This window comes from Peromyscus eremicus, chromosome 1, assembly GCF_949786415.1.
Source record: "Peromyscus eremicus chromosome 1, PerEre_H2_v1, whole genome shotgun sequence".
In the NCBI taxonomy this organism is placed as follows: Eukaryota; Metazoa; Chordata; class Mammalia; order Rodentia; family Cricetidae; genus Peromyscus; species Peromyscus eremicus.
This window is the reverse complement of record NC_081416.1, coordinates 60,962,327-60,982,012: the sequence shown is the minus strand read 5'-3', so window position 1 is coordinate 60,982,012 and position 19,686 is coordinate 60,962,327. Positions and strand designations below refer to the sequence as shown.

Below are 19,686 nucleotides of genomic sequence, written 5' to 3'. Positions count from 1 at the left end.
TCTCTAGGGGATACATTAAAGCTGCTTGAGGTCCAGGAGATGAGGTGACCAGAGACCAAAAGAGAGAGGGATGAATGGCTGTAGGACAAGAGAGGTTCAACTCCCAGGGACAGCAGGAGAAAGCCCAATATACTCCCAGACTAGGTAAGCAGAAGTTGGTGTTGGGGGCACCAGCCAGGTGGGAGGCTGGGATTGGCTGTTTTCAGCAGCCATCTAAGTGGTCCTTACTGTGGGCACTGCCAAAGAATTGGCCCTTTGGCGAGTACCAGAACCAGAGGGGTTAGGACTTCCTTCAGCTGCTAGCCAGATCTTGGGAGGAATTCTGTTTGCCTAATGATTCAGAGAAACAAACAAGCACAGGAATGCTCCAAATCAGGGCAGCCCCACCACAAAATCAAATTGACGCTATTCCTTTTACCTCTGATGTTGGGGTGCAGTTCCTGGCCCCAGGCAGGCTAGGCCAGCTCTCAGTTCCTTCCGGGCAGGGTGAAACAACATTCCCATGGTCATTGCTTCACCCTATCTCTCCCTTGGGCCCCCCCCCCCAAATAAACCTGGAGAAATTTAAGATGCTTTTCTCCCTTATCAAGGAAGTTCGTGGCTTGCTAAAGACCCACTGGGCAGCCTGCCCCTTCTGTCAACACCTGAGGTAGTTCCTGAAAGTGGCGGGGCTGCTCAGCCACACGAGGGCTGTCCCCTTCCACAGCTGGTGCCACTTCCTTTCTGCCCCTTCTGAAGAATGGACTATCAGTCTTTTGCAGGAAGCCCCCACAAAGCCCAATCAAACAAGGAGATACAGTTCCCCCCTCAAATGCCGGTTTTGCAATCAAAACTGGACTTGTCAGTAGGATCAGCCCAGCCCCAGCCCCTCAGGGCACCGATGCATTATGTGACTATGGGATAGAACTGCATGGGAAGCCATCAGGATCATAAAATCGGTTGCGTTTTTATGCACTGTGATTGTGCATGTGTGTCCAAAATGACAGGCTAGGAAGTGCCGCTCTGCTTCGTGAATGAGGAAGCAGGAACACCTTTGAGCCCCTTGACTAGCCTCAAGTCTCCAGGAAGTGGGGGGTGCCCCCCTCCTCAGGGAGGACAGAAGGGGACTGCCACTGAGCCCTTTCCCAGAGACCAGGAGCAAGGGTGGAGAATCCTGCGCCGACTGAGACTCAGTTCACCATTGGGCTGGTAGTTCACTGGGAGGCAGCTCCTACAGATGAAGACTCTGAGGCATGGAGAAGATGATGGGCTAGTCCAGGGCCACATAATACAGGATGCCATCTTCTGCCCAGGAAGTCAACCCTACGGCAAAGTGCACCCCTGGCTTCCCAGGAAGAGTCCTTAACCACTCACCTTTGGGAAGGAGTAAGAAGGCTGAGGGACCTCAGGTCTGCACGGTGCCTCAGGGGACATGGACTTCTCTGGGTAGAGCCAGGATGGTCTGAGGGCCTCAGGACTACGCCTAGAAGCTGGAAGGGAAAAGTGTGGGCAGTGGGGGAATGCCAGGCCTGGAGCTCCAGACACTGAGATCTGAGGCCCTACCCAGCTCATACGGACCAGTGACAGGCTGGGCTGGGGGAGGCAAGGGGCCAGTAGAATGGGTATGATACCTTAATGTTTAGTGGGTGGCTTTGCCTAAGGCAAGGAAACGCTTAGCAGTTTCTGCTCCAGGTAGGAAGGGAGCTGTAGTGAGTATACTGCCCATGGGGAACTCAAGCATCCTCCAAGGCAGGGCTAGACTTGCAGGTGAGGGGTCTTGTGTAAGGGTCATGGAGTCTCGACCTTCAATTCTCTAGGCTGTCCAAACTGGCTATTTCTTGCCTTACTGTGGGGCTGATCCCAAAGTTTTCCAGCTGGATGGGACTTAATCTCCACTGAGTCACCAGGCTAGCCTGCCAGAATCAAGGGGATATCAGATGCTGGCTTCCTGTCCCACACTGGGGGGCCAGAGGTGGGGCTAGTCAGACAACAGCGTGACAGTGATGCTCTGGAATACGGCCATGGCCTCTGTCCTGTTCTGGTCCCTAACATTTCCCTGACTCCATGGCAACAGCTGGGGTATAATCCCAGCCCTTCCTTGATGCACTGCAGTGAGCCATTCACTTATCAGTTCCTGAAGGGAGGGCTCTAGTCCAGCCCAGGCCCAGCCCTAGAGCTGAGTGGCTTCAGGGGCCAAGCAAAGGAAGGCTTCTGGACCCTAGTCCCATGGCCCCTTTGCTTCCATGTGCACAGGGTCTTTACTGTATGTCCTTTATCCTGGACAGTGGGGCTCCAGCAGCTGAGCACAGTCCCCACCTGTGATGCATCCTGCAAGTCAGGTCTTGTCACCCTGGCTTCTAGGTCGAACCATTGCTCCCATACCCGTCCTGGATCAGAAGCTGAGCAGGCTCTATCCCAGGGTGGAAGAAGGGTCAAGAGACCAGCCAGACTGACTGGAGCCCGTAGGTGTCAGAGTGAGCTGAAGGTGGGGGCCAGAAGCCACTGGAACCCTACAGGGTGGATTTGTGAATCCTTGGTGCTGAGATGGTCAAGCCTCAGGAAGAGTATTGGGCCCTGCCAAGGGTCCAGGTAGGTTGGATTTGTATGGGAACAGCCAACAAGCCTGGTAGCTGATGTCCAGTGGTTGAAGTGCCCAGACCTGGGTACTAAAGGAAGCTCAGCATCCGGTAGCTGATGTCCAGTGGTTGAAGTGCCCAGACCTGGGTACTAAAGGAAGCTCAGCATCCGCATGGTCAAGACAGGACTAGGCAGTCACATGGGTCTGGTCCCCAGAGCAAGCCTTGGAATCCTGTGTGCCATGGCCTATTGATGGTCTGGTCTGTGAGCTGGTCAAGGGATCAGCTTACAAGGTGTGATATCCACCAAAGTCAGGCTGATAACTCAGAGGGCTGAGGGGTCAAGAAGTGATCTGGGCCTGTTTCCTTGTGCTAGGACCATAGACCCTGTTGGCCAGGGAGCCTCCTGCCTTGCTAAGGGTGTGAGGAAGGCATAGCCATGGTTGTGTACTCCCCCGAGTCTGGGACTGGCTACCACCTGCAGCTCCTTATGGCCTCCTCAATATATCCATCCCATTACCACCTGCACCTTTTCCTGTGTGTCCACTCATTCATTTATTCTTCAACTCACTCATTCATGCATTTGCTCATCTAGTCATCCATTCTTCACTTATTCGTTTACTCTATTCAGTATGTCTATTCATTCAGTCATTAGTCCATATTTACTCATTCATTGATTGAGTTATCCATCAATTCACTCAATTGTCCACTCACTTTTTCATTCATTCATTCATTCATTCATCTACTTTTGCTCATCGATTGATTCATTCACTTATTCACATGCATCCATTCATTCACTCACTCATTTACTTGTTCACTGACTTATATTTGCTCATTAATTCACTCACTCATCCACAATTCCTCTGGGGCTCCACACTCCTGTGATACTTGAAGTGTTCTCTCTCTCTCTCTCTCTCTCTCTCTCTCTCTCTCTCTCTCTCTCTCTCATAGACACACACACACACACACACACACACACACACACACACACACACACACCTGGACCAAGGCATGGCATCTGGACCAAAGGGCAGCACAGGCTTAGGACAAACCTCAAGGGAAGCCAGAAGCAACCAGAAAGTTCAAATGTGTGTCTTTCTTTGACCTTTGACCTCTCTCCAGCAGGGAGGGGGACAGCCTTTCTTCTTCTCCTGCCATTCCTCCCCAGTAGGGTCTTTCACTCTGTCTACTTTGTGAGCAACAGAGCTGCTGACATTAGCTGAGGGAGTATGGCTACCGGGGGTGTGTGTCCAGTTCAATTTCTGGCCCAACCTCATTCATCCTTGGTTTGGGCAAGGGTCCATGTAAAGTGTTTTCTCATCTGAGCATCAGGACAATGAGTACAGGCTCCTCTCAGCAGGGTCAGTAGCGTCTCTCCAGGCCAGTGAGCACTAAATGCCTTGGCTTCTGGCATCCAGTGGGTAGAACTGGGCCTCTGCTGCAACTGTCCACTTGGGTCTGGGAACCTGGAGTATAACCCACGTTTTGGGGAGTGTGAAGCTGAGGATTGCCCTGGGGGTTAGTATTCCTGTTGCTTGCTTGGCTGTTGCTGCCCACAGAGCTCCTCTTCAAGGAAAGAGGGCATGACTGCCCAGGACAAGCCCCGGGGTAGTCTCAAGGGCAGCATTTGGTCAGCCTGGAAGATGTGTCTATTGAGGTACCAGAAACTCATGGGTTTAGAAGGTGGCTTGGGAAAGTCTAGGTGGGGGCTGCTTGGGGAGGACTACACAAGTAAGTCCTGGGGAGCCTCAGGGGAACCAGGCTCCACCTGCAGACACACCCACCTCTGACTGCTGCCATGGACCAGCCTAAAGTGACTGAGTGCCCACTGTTTACCTGGGTGAGGGGAATGATAGGCCTGCCCCACCCACTCATGTGAAGCCACTGGGGCTGGAGCCAGCTCTCAGACTACAAAAGGCAGCTGGTGACTTGAGTCCCTCCTCAGAGGCTGCCAGTGGGGACATTTCCCCATGCTCCACAGCATGGGTGTCGGCCAGAGGAAGTTGGTCCCATTCTGGGTCCTTGCCCTGGCCCTGGCTTGTGGTCAACACACAGGTAAGATTCAAAGTGTCCAGCTTTCCCAGGCCAGTTGGGGAGACATTTTCATTCCCCCATGCTCTGGACTCCAGGTGAGGAGTGAAGTTCAGAGTTTTCTCTATCTGGGCCCTGGCAAGCTAAAAGTGTCTGTGAGAGGGTCCTGCTATGCAGCCCAGCCTGACAACTTCAAATGGTCTTAAAAGGCAGGGAGGTAATTCTATGTGCAAGGGATTGAGGTTTCGCAGCCAGTGTGTGGGGGAGCAGAAAGCTGTGTCTCAGAGCCCCCAAAACTGGTCATGGCAGGCTCTCAGCCCTCTCATGTGCCCCATTGTGTCAATTTTATCATTCACAACTCTCTCTGGGCTGCCATAACCTCACAAGAAACCATGGGCTCTGGGTGTTGGAGCACAGGAGGGTGTTCTGGGGATGTGGTTTCTCCTAGCCTGGCCCTAATAACAGATGCAGGCACCAGGAAACTAGATTTAGGGTGAAGGCCAGTCACGACTTTGCTTGAACCCTCTTGTGTAGGTATGGGGGTGGGCCATTCACCCGCCATCATGGTGACTCTCTGAATCAGGCCATTAGTCAGTGATGTATTATGTCCCTCCCTCCATCTGCACACGGGTGGCCAGCGGCCTGGGCTACCTGAGGCTCTTGTCCTGTTCTCAGTTCAGGCACATCTCTTCTTCTGTAGGCCAGGCCCGGCAAGATACTCTGAAATCCGACCATGAACATCACCCTGACTTCTCTCTCCTTGAAGGGCATGATGGTGAGTCCCAGCCTTTTGTCCCCATATGCCTGCCATATACGCCCCCCAACTCTACCTTCATGTGACTTGGGGTCCCCCAGGACTTCTTGCCTTAATGGCTCCTCAGCTAGCACACTGAGTGAGAACTTGGAGCTGAAGTATACCCTGGTATACATGGCTGTGGTCAGCTACCTCCTGTCCCTGACTGATCCAGCTCGTGGAGACGTCACAGGCATCCATGCTCAGGCTCTCAGGGAGATGCAGAGAGTCTGTCAAGCTGCCTGGCTGGGCTATGTCCCCTGCGGCACGGGCTCATGTTTCACCCATGTAGAGCCTACCTCCCTCTCTCTTGGTTTAATTTACCTATATCAGCATCACATTCACCGTCTGAGACTTGACCTAGGAGCTGGGGGATTGGCCATACGCGCCCAAGCGAGGGGTCTTGTGGGGCACTGGCCAGCGCCTTGCAGTTTATATTTCCCCAAACTGGTTAAAAAGGAGGTTGAGCTGCTGATCTATATTCAGGCATTTGTGAGGATCAAGTCACAAGCCCCCAAGTGCAAACAGAAGTTTCTGGGCTCCGTGGCCACTAAAGGCTGATGGCTCCAGGGGTCTCCAGGGGACAGTGAGAAAAGACAATGCTGTATGTAGGCTTCAGGCTGGGCCATGCCCTACCTGGACCTCGATAGACAGTAGGACCCAAGCTGGACTGGAGACCTAGGAGTCTGCTTCTGTTGGCCCTGGGCCCTCTCCTCTGGGCCACAGTGACTCCACAACCTTCCTCAAGGCTGTGTGCATTCCATGATCCAAGCCCCTGTCTCCACAGCTGCTCCACTCCGTGGGGTGACCATCATCCCACCTCTGAGGACCATCCCTGTGGTACGAGGTGAGTGAACCCCAAAGCCTCTCTGGGAAAGTGGCCCTGCTTAGCTGGGGTACTCACCCTTAGACCTAAAGAGCTAGTCTAGAAAGGGGTGCCTGATTCTTGGCTGAGAATAACATAGGAAAGGTTGGGGGGCATTTAAAGCTGCTGTGAGCTGATCCCAGGACTTTCTAAATCAGATGGGACCTTAGATGCTCACTGTAGGCAGCAGCCTGTCTGATTCCCAGTGGCACATGGAAAACAGATACCCAGTGTGAAAAGCAGAACATGGAGGGCCTATCAGGGACCAGAATAGTGCCCCCAAAGCCTGCCATTGCTTTGGTCCACAGCTCTCAACCCAGCACACACCGGGCGGGTGTGCAGCACCTGGGGCGACTTCCACTACAAGACCTTTGATGGCCAGGTCTTCCGCTTCCCTGGCCTCTGCAACTATGTGTTCTCTGCACACTGTGGGGCTGCCTATGAGGACTTCAACATCCAGCTTCGTCGTGGCCGGGAGTCTAATGCCACCACTCTGAGCAGGGTCACTATGAAGCTTGACGGCCTAGTTGTTGATCTGACCAAGAGCTCCGTATTAGTCAATAACCAACTGTGAGTCTGGGGCAGTATTGGGTGGGTGATGGAGGTGCTGTGTGGTGAGGGGAAATTAGAATGTCAGGGCTGTGGGAGACACTGGGGTTGTTAGCACGACTCCACTCTCAGGAGAGAACCTGAGCAGGCACTCCCTCACCCCATGCTCGACCGGCCCCTTCCGCGCCTCCTTAATACTGACATTCCAGGTCCCATGTCTCTGTCACACACATGGCTGCAGGGGTCTTCTCACCTGGGGTCTCTCTTGTCTCCCCCCCCCGCCCCACCCCGTGCCTTATCCCCACTCTCTTCTACAGGGTTCAGCTGCCCTTCAGCCAGTCTGGGGTCCTTATTGAGCTCAGCAGTGGCTACCTGAAGGTGGTGGCCCGGCTGGGCCTGGTCTTCATGTGGAACGATGATGACAGTCTCCTGGTGAGAGGGAGTAGAGTCTCTTGGTGGTGCGGAATGGGTGTGGGTGGGCAGAGCCTTCTGGTAAAATGGGGGCAATGGGTGGAATCTCCTAGTGAGACCAGGCGGTGGGTTAGGAGAGGGGGCATAGGACGCACAGCTGGGCAAGGTGGGCATCCAGACATCAACAGAGCCTCAGGGTCTTCACCCCCAGATGTAGGTCCTGTGTACGTGGGGTGTTTGCTTCAGCACTGCTCTGAGTCATGACTTCATCTGACTTAGGGGGAAAGTCTTTGGATTGTGTCTCCTCTGGGAATCCTCACCCCCTTTTTCTGGAGTCTATACTTCACATCCTGGTTGTCTATAATGGGGTCACGTGTCTGATGTCTCCTCCAATTTCAGCTGGAGTTGGACACCAAGTATATCAACAAGACTTGTGGTCTCTGTGGAGACTTCAATGGCAGCCCAGAGTCCAGCGAGTTCCTCTCCCACAGTAAGTCCCAGGCGATGCCCCAGGGCCCCAGGAGGCTTAGTTTCCCAGTATCCCAAACCATGTATCTCTATGTGTATACAAACAAATGCTCTCTCTGTCTGTCTCTGTCTCTGTTGCACACACACACACACACACACACACACACACACACACACACACACATGCCTGCAGCTCACATAGGCACATATACACACACAGGCTTCCCTCTCCACAATTACAGCTCATGCATAAGTGCACACAGACATACCTGCACATACCAGCACTCATGTGCATGTACACTCTTGACACTCTGATACACCCCACAGGTGCTGACGGGGAAACCTCTAGTTCTTGGTACCCCTATTCTGAAGACACAAACCCTCACATGGAATCATCCCTGCTTTCTTCACCTTGGGAGGGTCACATTTCTTTACCTCCAAGCAGTGACATCACAAATGTGGCTGCATCAGCCCTCCTCTGTCAGTCCCCCAAAGTCCCATATAAGCTGTGGGTAACAGACCCTGACTGTGCATATGGCTGCCCCTGTCAGGCCAGGCCGTATGCAGAGTCAGCCAGAGTCAGGGCTGGTGGGATGTCAGGTTCACTCTACAGTCCTTTGGGCTGTGTCTGATGGCTATGCATCTGTTAAGGCCTCTACCCACTCTTCCTGTTGCCCTAGGAACTCCAAGATCTTTCTGGGCTTCTCTCATGGGTCCCAGATATCAGTATCTCAGGCAGTGAGGCTGGAGAATCCAGGCAGGGATCATAGGACCACATGGACATTCTCAGTGGGGAGCCCTTTGGACTTGGCTGTTGGGATGATGGGCTGGGGGCCTGGGACCTGTAGACAGAGCTGCTCTGGACTTCCTGCAGATGTTAGATTGACACCTCTTGAGTTTGGGAACCTCCAGAAGATGGATGGCCCCACAGAACAGTGCCAGGACCCCCTCCCTGTGCCTCAGAAGAACTGCTCCACCAGATTTGTGAGCCTTGAGAGGAATGGGCGGGCAGGGTGGGGAGGAGGGCTTTGGACTCTGGGATAGCCCAGGTGCTTCTGGGAAGCCGGGGGTCTGAACTCAGCATGGGTCTTGCCCTTGTCCAGGGCATCTGTGAGGAGATCCTGAAAGGTCATCTGTTCTCGGACTGCTCGGCCCTGGTGGACACCAGCAGCTACCTGGAGGCTTGCCGGCAGGACCTCTGTCTCTGTGAGAGCCCTGACCTGTCCAGCTGTGTCTGCCATACCCTGGCTGAGTACTCCCGGCAGTGTGCCCATGCTGGAGGACAGCCCCAGGACTGGCGGGGTCCCGACCTCTGCTGTGAGTGCCCTCAGCCCCCTTCCCCACCATCATAGCATCATCCAGCAGGTAAGTAGGACCTGGCCTGATACGATCTTTCTTTCTGGTCTCCCTGCAGCTCCAACGTGCCCCCTCAACATGGAACACCAGGAATGTGGCTCACCCTGTGTGGACACTTGCTCCAACCTCCAGCGCTCCCAGGTCTGTGAGGACCACTGTGTCGCCGGCTGCTTCTGTCCTGAGGGTAAGATGGAGTCTCTTCCCCACCAATCCAAACACAGGACCTCCAAAGCACACAGTTGCATGGGTGGTCGTGCTACCACTGTTCAGCCTTGGTGAAAGATCCCTCTGACCCTGGCCCGAAGTGTCTCTGTGTTGCTGAGATTTACTGAGGTTTCTAGATGACACTTACCACACGGATTTGCTTTCTTCAGGGACCGTGCTTGATGACATCAACCAGACTGGCTGTGTCCCTGTGTCCCAGTGTGCCTGCCTGTACAATGGGACAGCGTATGCACCGGGTACCAATTACTCTACTGACTGCACCAAATGGTAGGTCTTGGGCTTCTCACCCAAGAGCCTGACATATGCCAGGATTGCTTCCTCAGGATGTGTGGACTGGTGAGGTCCCAGGCTGTTGTGGCCAATGCCCCATGGGCAGGAGCCTTCAGTCTAGGTGGCAAAAATACCAGGACTGTTGTTTCTGGGACCAGTACACAATATATCCTTCTTCCCACTCACAGCACATGCTCTGGAGGTCAGTGGAGCTGCCAGGAGGTCCCATGCCCTGGCACCTGCTCAGTGCTGGGGGGTTCCCACTTTTCCACATTTGATGAAAGGCAGTACACAGTGCATGGGGACTGCAGCTACGTGCTGAGCAAGGTGAGGCCTATGCTGTCCTGGGGCCTTTGATTTGGGGGGTCGGTGGGCCTCCCCAGGTATCACTAGCCTAGGCCTCCGTCACTGCTGCACCAGGGAGACCTTGGGGACTTCGCGGTGAAACTGTGAGGAAATACTTCTGCCAATTGGCCCAGGGCTCCATGGAGTCATTCAGCTGTTGACTGAGCCTCTGGTGCTGAATGATCCCTGCTCACTGCTTTGGCCTTACTAACCTTGTCTTTTTAAAGAGATGTATTTTTTTTTTTTTTTTTTGGTTTTTCGAGACAGGGTTTCTCTGTGTAGCTTTGCGCCTTTCCTGGAACTCACTTGGTAGCCCAGGCTGGCCTCGAACTCACAGAGATCCGCCTGGCTCTGCCTCCCGAGTGCTGGGATTAAAGGCGTGCGCCACCACCGCCCGGCCAAGAGATGTATTATTTTATTTATATATTTTCACTTATGTGTATGCATGTGTCTCTCTATGTGTATCTATGCACAGTGCCATGGAGGCCAGAAGAGGCATCAGGTTCCCTAGAGCTGGAGTTACATACAGGTGGCTGGGAGCAACCTGATATGGGTGCTGGGCACTGAATTTGGGCCCTTTGCAAGAGCAGTACACACTTAATCATCGATCCATCTTTCCAGTCCCTGTCTTATTTTATTTTTAGATCAGTTTTATGTCCACTAATAAATTAACTAGAAAGTCCAGCGAGTTCCCAAGCCTCACCATGCCCAGCAGTCTTCCTGTACCGACAGTTTACTTTAGTGTAACATATTGGTGATGACTGATAATGGAAACCAGCCAGCCATTACCATCCATGGCAGCGTCCAACAGGGTCACTCACGAGTATACCCCAGGATTTGACTGGTGTGAAATGTCCTGTATGTACTCTGCATTACTAACTAGTGTCACTCAGCAGTTCACCATGCTGGCCACTCTAGACTCCACCTGAGCATCTCCCTCCCCACTTGGGAAACCACTGATCTTAAAACAACAACAAAACAAAACTTTTACTTTTTGAAAATTTCATATATGTATACAATGTATTTTGATCATTTACCTCCTCTCCCCCTCCCAACTCCCCTCAGTCTCCCCCTGCTACACCTCCCTCACAACTTCGCTTTTAGAATTATTGCACTCAGTAGGTGTATTAAGCCCCCTTGTTAGGGAATAGGGGAGCCTTCCTCCTAAAATCCAACGGTTGCCTCTTAGAGTCTTTGACAATGGTGGACCAGGAATTTCCCACAAGGGGATGCAGCAGGGACTGGAGGAGAGGGAAGATGGGGCGGACAGGGGTTTGGGCAGTGTGCAAGGACCGGTGTCTCTCCCTGCAGCCCTGTGACAGCAACATCTTCAGTGTGCTGGCTGAGCTTCGAAAGTGTGGACTGACGGACAGCGAGACTTGTCTGAAGAGTGTGACACTGAGCCTGGGTGCGGGGAAGACGGTGAGTATCACAGGGGAGCTGAGGAGAGCTCGGGCAGGGGGGTTTCTGGGAGGCGGTGGAAAGAGTACGTCCACATGGCCAGTCACCTGGATTCACACTCTGAACAGTGAGTGCATCCACTATTTGGGGCTCTTTGGGGGACGCCCCAGAAGATCGCAGGAGTTTGGCCCTGGGGCTCTTGGGATTGTACCAGTTGGCCCCAGGAAAGAGGATTCGAGCATCTCTATCCAGTACAACTCAATTGACATTATTTTGTATACATTAATTTCTGTTTTTAATATTCCTTAGACTATGATCCTTTTGAAAGTTTAGAAAATCAGGGAAAGTATGTGGACAGACCTTGGGACATAAGTTGACCACATGGGGACTACAGCTTCGTAGCCCAGGGTCTCCCAGACCTAGCAAGCGTACTTCACAGCCTGTGTGGGTCACCAGGGGACAGTTGAGGAGACACCGCCTCAGTGCCATACTGGCCCCAGTTGACTCTGGAATTGCTTCTAGGTGGTCATGGTGAAAGCCACTGGAGAGGTCTTTGTGAATCAGATTTATACCCAGTTGCCGGTGTCCACAGGTGAGGGCTGCTTGTGAATCTAAACTGTGTATCTCCATCCCACGGGGCGTCCCCACCCTGAAACCCTCATCTTCTGCCCACAGCCAATGTCACCCTTTTCCGGCCTTCAACCTTCTTCGTCATTGCCCAGACCAACCTGGGTCTGCAGCTTGAGATCCAGCTGGTGCCCATCATGCAAGTGTTTGTGCGGCTGGCACCTGAGCTCAGGGGTCTAACCTGCGGTAAGGGGCACTGACTCTGGGCCTCAGCCCATTCCATTCTAGAGCCCATATGGGGCCTCAACCTGCTCTCCTGTGCCCAGGGCTCTGTGGGAATTTCAACAGTATCCAGGCCGATGACTTCCAGACCATCAGTGGGGTTGTGGAGGGCACAGCAGCTGCCTTCTTCAACACCTTCAAGACGCAGGCGGCTTGTCCAAACGTCAGGAATAACTTTGAGGATCCCTGCTCGCTCAGCGTGGAGAACGGTGAGTCTAGCTGTCGGTCTGTGTTCTGTTGAATGCGTAGGGGTTGGTTTACCTGCTTCCATTTCTGAGCTGGTTACTTTCCAAAGCAGCATTTTCTCAGCAAACTCTGACCTGGCCTGGGGTCCAACTGTCTGCCCTGAAGTGGTGAATAGGAAAACTAGTGTGTAGTGCATTGTGTCTATCACACATTGAAGACACCCCAGGGAGGGTACCGAAAGACATTGATGTCATATTGAGGAATGAAAGAAGGAAGCTTTCCTCTTGGAATAGTTTGACTGAAAGTGAGCCCGAATTGGAATCCTGCATTTCTCTGCTGGTGTTTTCCATCTGTCTGTAGTTTCTAGTCAGTGGCCTGTCTATTGTATTTGATATGTCCTTGTTGCCTGTCTATAACAAAGGGTTTTGCCCTGTATTTATTGAACACCATGGAAAATACGGTATGGGGAATGAGTGAGGAATTCTTTTCCATAGAAATTTTTAGCAGAGTTTTACAAAGGAAAAAGTTACTTTACTGACTCCAGCTGATCCAGGAAAGCACTCAAAACTGCACACAGGCTTTATCAGTCTGTATCTGCATGTTGCTGCCAACATTTATGGGATATTTGTTTTTCTTAATGTTGCTTTCTACCTGTCAGCTGCTTTCAGCAAATGATGATCATAACACACTTTCATTATTTTGGGTCAGGGGCATGGAGAAGTACACAATTCAAGATTAAAACTATACATTTAGCTTAGGTTGTAGAACTAATTACAAAGGAAATCCAAGACATATTAAGGTCATTTATACTGTTCTCTTAAAGTCAGGTTAAACTCGAACAGGCCAAGCACACAGTAGGACAGCAGATTGAGTACACTGTCTTAAATGGTCACAAGGCTTATTATTAACTTGGCTACAGCATCTGGCAAAAATTCGGTCTTCTTGAAGGCAAGCAATATTTTAGAAAAATATATTGCTGAAGTTTATACCATGTAGTATTACAAGCGAAACAAGTGTGGGTACTCCAGGGAAGAGTGGTGACCAGCATCCATGCTTGCCACCTGACAGGGAGGACATGAGGGATCTCCAGGGCAGAGTCACAGATTGTTAAGGACCTCATCTGCTGCACTGTGTACACAGAGTGTTGGATATTAGGGGCCCTGCTTCAGGGTAAAAGAAAGCCACAGACTCTAATGTAGTTGTGACATTGTCCATCCTCCCAAGTAGGATTGAGGAAGAGGGGTTCAGTATCAGCTGGTACTGCCCCTTTTCCCTCTGTATTTTGGTCCAGAAGTCTTGACTGTTGTCCATGGTGATGGCTACTCACATTGCTGGGGGGTGAGGACTCTGGGGACATAGGAAAGAAGAGCAACAATGACTGTAGCTTTCCCATGCCTCATGTATACTGCAATGACATCCGTGGTGCAGTATGGCTAAGTGCCCATGGTATCTGTTTGCACAGAGATGCAAGGTGTCACAAACCCCAAGTGGGGGAAATTTGGGACTGGGAGAATAAGCAGCTGATGGGTTTTCTTCTATCCACAGAGAAGTATGCTCAGCACTGGTGTTCTCAGCTGACGGATGCCAGTGGCCCATTTTCCCAGTGCCACACCACTGTGAACCCCAGCACCTACTTCTCGGTAATGCCCACTCTCTGGCTAGCTAGGACTCCAACACTGCATTGTGTGTCCTCTTGGGAGGATCAGAGGACACTGGAGGGAGGCAATTGACAGCACGTGGAGCAGGTGGCAGGAATATTCTTCCAGTCTGTATCTCCGGTTCCATTCCTGATATCCATATTCCTTCACTTATTCACATAACGTTTGTTCATTGAGTTTAGATCATCAAGCCTCTGGTCTACACTAAAAACAGGACTAAACATGAAGCTTTTGAGAAATATGAGTAACAGGAGAGTGAGAAAGACACAATGTTGCAGGGCTGGATCTGGCGGGCCACAGAGATAAAGGGACAAGGTCTTTCCAGAATCCATGTCCTAGAGGGAAGGTTGGCTGCATGTGAGATGTCAACATTCAAATGAACTACAGAGGAATGGGGGATGGGGAAGTGTCCTGAGGAAGGCAAGGAAGGTGGGAATATGTTGGGATGGCAGGGGCACTCAGTTAGATGCCAGGCTCCCAGATGTGAGGCTGGGTCCCTGATGCTCTGATGTCCCCACCCCTAGAACTGCATGTTTGACACGTGTAACTGTGAGAAGAGTGAGGACTGCATGTGCGCGGCCCTGTCCTCCTATGTGCATGCCTGTGCCGCCAAAGGCGTGCTGCTCAGTGGCTGGAGGGACGGCGTCTGCAGTGAGTGTTCTGTGGCCAGCTGGGCTCTCTTTCTCTACAGATCAGGGCCCCTCCTATTGCCTAGCAGCTGATTGGATGCTCCAAGGGTCCTATCACCACACCAGTCTCTGAAACTAAGGAAGACCCATGCCATTGTGACCAAGAGCCCTAATCAGGAGACAGTGTCTGGGGGAGCTGGAAAGGCCTTGAACTGTAGGCCCTCTGTTGTTGATTGCCGGGCTGTGTGTCCACCAGTGTCCTCAGTGTCCCCCCTTCTTCTGCTCCTCCACAGCAAAGCCTACAACTACCTGCCCCAAGTCGATGACCTACCAGTACCACATCAGCACCTGCCAGCCCACCTGTCGTTCTCTGAATGAGGAAGATGTCACCTGCCATGTCAACTTCATCCCTGTAGATGGTTGCACCTGCCCTGCAGGCACCTTCTTGGATGATTCAGGCAAATGTGTGCAGGCCACCAGCTGTCCCTGCTACCACAGGGGATCCACGGTTCCCAATGGCGAGTCAATACATGACAGTGGGGCCATTTGGTAAGACCCTTAGGTCTGGCAGACTGTCTTCCCAGAGGACCCCTGGTCACCCTGCTCCCATGCACCTGTAGTTATGCAGACAAGGAGGACATGGCAGGGATTCATGGGGCCCGGAGTGGATGATGTTCTAACAGCCCTCTATTCACAGCACCTGCACCCAAGGAACCTTGACCTGCATTGGAGGTCCTGCTCCGACTCCAGGTAAGCCTGTGAGGGAGTCTGTCAACTCTGGGAGAATACTTCCAAAGACATGTCAGGGTTGATGCCCATCCCAACTGAACAGAGCTGGAGTTAATGATCAGTTTCACTGTGTCTGGTATAGTCTGTGCCTTGGGCTTTGGAACAGGGGAGATGAGGGTGTGGACACTGTGCACACATAATCGTGAAAGCACTCAGTACACCCTCAACACACACACAACACATGCATACACACACACACACACACACACACACACACACACACACACACACACTTACATATATCCCAGCATGCATAACACAGATGTGTATCCTGCCCCCTGCCACAGGGCAGCCACATGCTTGGCTGTCTAGAAACAAAAGGCTGAGATGTTACAGCACTGGCCTCTCTCTGAGAAGGCTCGGCAGGGGTGGATGGCATCACCTCACTGGTCCTCTTCCTTCTCCAGTGTGTGATGCACCCATGATCTATTTTGATTGCCACAATGCTACACCTGGGGACACTGGAGCTGGCTGTCAGAAGAGCTGTCACACCCTGGACATGACTTGTGTAAGTGACCTAGTCACTCCTGAAGAACCCTCCCTAGGACCTTCTTGGTGACCCCCTTACTTCCTTGACCTGTCCTGCTATGGTGTCTATGGAGACCATCAGGCTTCTTCATGGCGGCTCTTGGTGCAGAGCAGCAGGGCTCTCCAATGCTGAGGGCCTTCAGGGCAGCCTGGCTGGGCTGTGTGCCCAGAGCATCCCTGGTTACCTGCTGTTGGGCTTCCTGCTCCCATGGCACCTGCAGTCCTGCAGACAAGCCATGTCAGCCCCAGACATCCATCTACATCCAGTCTCACTTACCTTGTCCATATCTCCTACAGTACAGCTCCGAATGTGTGCCTGGCTGTGTGTGCCCACATGGGTTGGTGGCAGATGGTAATGGAGGCTGTGTTGTTGCTGAGGACTGTCCCTGTGTGCACAACGAGGCTACTTACAGGCCTGGGGAGACCATCCGAGTGGGCTGCAACAACTGGTATGTGAGGGCGGGGAGGTGGGTACCCAAGCTGTCACTAGGTACAGAGGTCTTTATTAGGAATGGACTCAGCTCCAGCATGGCCTCTGATGGACATACACACCACAGACTATCAAGGCATCTGGGCTCTGTGTTTCAGTTTCCTATAAGGGGTCCCCACAGAGCCTCTGGGAAGGTTCTCATTCCTATGGGAGCCCTCAGCTGACCTCCACCTTCTATGCAGCACCTGTGAGAACAGGATGTGGCAGTGTACCGACAAGCCCTGCCTGGCCACCTGTGCTGTGTATGGGGATGGCCACTACCTCACTTTCGATGGGCAGCGTTACAGCTTCAGTGGGAACTGCGAGTACACACTGCTCCAGGTATGCCTGGCTGACAGCCTCACCTGTGGCCACCCACAGGTACTCACATCCCTTCCCTGTCCCTTAACGGCTTTCTGTTCCTCTAGGACCACTGTGGTGGGAATAGCAGCTCCCAGGATGCCTTTCGTGTTGTCACCGAGAACATCCCCTGTGGTACCACAGGGACCACCTGCTCCAAGGACATCAAGATCTTCCTGGGGGTGAGTGGAATGGACCTGGCAGAACACCCCAGGGCCTCCACAGCGGTGCCAGAGCACACAGGAGGGGGTGTGGTCCTGGCTAGGCCCTGAGGATGCTTTGTCGCACAGAACTATGAACTGAAGCTGAGTGACGGCAAGGTGGAGGTGGTCCAGAAGGGCGTGGGGCAGGAGCCCCCCTACTATGTCCACCAGATGGGCATCTACCTGGTGGTGGAAACTGACGTTGGCCTGGTGCTTCTGTGGGACAGGAAGACCAGCATCTTTCTCAGACTCAGCCCTGAGTTCAAGGTGAGACTGAGACAGGGAAGCATTGCTGTTACCCCTCTCAGGGGCTGGGGGCATGAACAGAGAGAGAAAGAAACACATACAGAGTGAGCGAGTGAGCGAGCGAGTGAGCAAGAGAGAGAGAGACAGAGACAGAGACAGAGACAGAGAAACAGAGAGAGAGAAACAGAGAGATAGAGACAGAGAGACAGACAGAGAGACAGACAGACACAGATAGAGAGACAGAGACAGAGAGACAGAGACAGATAGAGAGACAGAGATAGTCAGAGATGGACAGGAAGAGTGAGAGAGATCAAGACACACACACAGAAACAAAGAGAGACAGATAAAGAGGGGCCAGGGAGATGGCTCAGTGGTAAAGGTGCTTGTTGACAAGCCTTATGACCTCAGACTTGAGGTTCAGTGCCCAGGCCCCACATGGTAGCAGAGCTGACTACCACAAGTTGTCCTTGGACCTTCACAAGAGCTCTGGGGCACACGCATCCTTCATATACACATACACAGTAAATCAATGTAATAATTTTTTGAGAGAGGGGGAGGGGATGGATGGGGAGGACCTTTAGAAGAGCAGTGAGGAGGTCCCTTGTTGTGTGTGTCTTGCAGTTTTATAACAAATGACCACAAACCGGGTGGCCAGTTCTCTTTTGTATCTGGACCCCGGGAGCCCAGATGATGTGTTAGTAGGGCTGCAGCCTCTCTGGAGGCTTAGGAGGGTCTTTCAGGCCTCTTTAGTCTTTGGGGCTCCAGGTATCCCCGGATTGTGGCTTCATCATCCTAGTCTCTATCTCTGTTGTCACCTGGTTGACTGTGTGTAGCTGTCTATATTTTTCTCTTTAGTAAGGACACTAGATGGGAGACAGGACTCACTCTTGCCTTAGTGAGACCTCATCTCACTTGACTCTACCTTTAAAGATTCTATTTCTAAGAAGGCCCCATTCACAAGTCCCAGGGTTAGAAAAGGACAAGTTAGGGGCCACTGTCCAGCTCACTGCAGTGAGCTGCTATTTTGGACTGCTATTCAAGGCAGACTCTAAGCTGAATGTCACAACTCCGTGCTCACCCTGCAAAGGGACTGAGAACTGGCCCTGGGGTTGGGGTGGAGGGAAGAGGGACAAAGCAGCCTTATGGGAAGAACGGAGAATGAGGTTTCCTGGGCTGCCCAGCTGGGGAACTCACAGACCTCCCGGGATGTCATGGGCAGGGGTTGTGGCCTGGGGACAGACACAGATGGGCACAAGTGCCTTGCACCACCACTGGACACCAAAGGGCCTTCTAAACTCATACTTGCTGTTCTTCCTGGGTGCATCCTTTAGAAAGTTGCATGGTAATAGAGCAGAGCAGATATCAGGGTCCAGGAAGGGGGCTCAGGTCCGTATCTCTAATCTCTGTGCTTCTATAGGGCAAGGTCTGTGGCCTGTGTGGGAATTTTGACGACAATGCCATCAATGACTTCACCACGCGCAGCCAGTCTGTGGTCAGCGACATGCTGGAGTTTGGAAATAGCTGGAAGTTCTCGCCATCCTGCCCAGATGCCATGGTGTCCAAGGACCCCTGCACTGCCAACCCTTATCGCAAGTCCTGGGCCCAAAAGCAATGCAGCATCATCAACAGTGCGACCTTCACCGCCTGCCATGCCCATGTACGACAGTGGGACTGTGTGGTCTCTGAACTTTAGGATAGAGAAACCATCAGCCAAGGGTGTGGGTGTCTCGGGGTCGGGAACCCACATGCATATGCCAGAATGGGCTATGGTTTGGAGGCTGTCAATTCTGAACATGGACTGAGGAAGCTTCAGACAGCTCCTTGATCAGAGCCAGCCTATGGACACCATGATATACTGGCGGGACGTTCATGGTCATACACTTGTCACTACGAACACTAGTAGAAACGAGCCCAAATTATTAGGCCAGTGTATGCACTAAGAGTGGAGGGGGACAGGAGTCCCCAGAGCCTGAAGCCTTGGTCTCTTTCAGGTGGAGCCCGCCAAGTACTATGAAGCCTGTGTGAGTGACGCGTGTGCCTGTGACTCAGGGGGAGACTGCGAGTGTTTCTGCACTGCCGTGGCTGCCTATGCCCAGGCCTGCCATGAAGTGGGAGTGTGTGTGTCTTGGAGGACACCAGACATCTGCCGTGAGTGGGGCTTTGTCTGTGTTGCTGAAGGGTGGAACTGGGGATGGGTGGGTGATAGCCTCCCCTGTGCGCACGTGCGCATAGACACACAGATGCACACACACACCTCCAATGTGTGTGTCCATCTGCGTGTGTCCTGCACACGCATGTGCATAAATACTGTGGCCACTCAACAGGTGGCTGTAACAGGAGTAGTTCCAAGGGCTCGGGACTGCAGGGGCTGAGCTAGGATGTCTGCTGAGTACTCTGGGAGGGACTATGGTTCCAGGCAGGAAAGCCCAGCTCTGCATGTCCATCAGGAAGCACTGAAGGGCTGATAGTTTCCTAAGGAAAACAGAAATGAGGGTGAGCA

The 19,686-nt window shown here is 52.6% G+C and overlaps 1 protein-coding gene across 1 annotated transcript in view; it reads left to right on the top strand.

Annotated features, from left to right (window-relative positions):
• Positions 1-4,537: 4,537 nt before the first annotated feature.
• Muc5ac (mucin 5AC, oligomeric mucus/gel-forming) overlaps positions 4,538-19,686 on the top strand; it is a 31,505-nt gene continuing 16,356 nt past the window's right edge. The window contains 26 exon segments of the mRNA XM_059255017.1: positions 4,538-4,610; positions 5,287-5,361; positions 6,167-6,226; positions 6,553-6,814; positions 7,111-7,225; positions 7,604-7,694; positions 8,547-8,656; positions 8,776-8,989; positions 9,087-9,212; positions 9,403-9,520; positions 9,712-9,850; positions 11,180-11,290; positions 11,792-11,861; positions 11,945-12,082; positions 12,163-12,327; positions 13,850-13,944; positions 14,487-14,613; positions 14,885-15,140; positions 15,289-15,341; positions 15,788-15,888; positions 16,206-16,357; positions 16,581-16,719; positions 16,806-16,919; positions 17,028-17,207; positions 18,604-18,843; positions 19,178-19,334. Coding sequence (XP_059111000.1) covers positions 4,538-4,610; positions 5,287-5,361; positions 6,167-6,226; positions 6,553-6,814; positions 7,111-7,225; positions 7,604-7,694; positions 8,547-8,656; positions 8,776-8,989; positions 9,087-9,212; positions 9,403-9,520; positions 9,712-9,850; positions 11,180-11,290; positions 11,792-11,861; positions 11,945-12,082; positions 12,163-12,327; positions 13,850-13,944; positions 14,487-14,613; positions 14,885-15,140; positions 15,289-15,341; positions 15,788-15,888; positions 16,206-16,357; positions 16,581-16,719; positions 16,806-16,919; positions 17,028-17,207; positions 18,604-18,843; positions 19,178-19,334 — 3,481 coding nt within the window.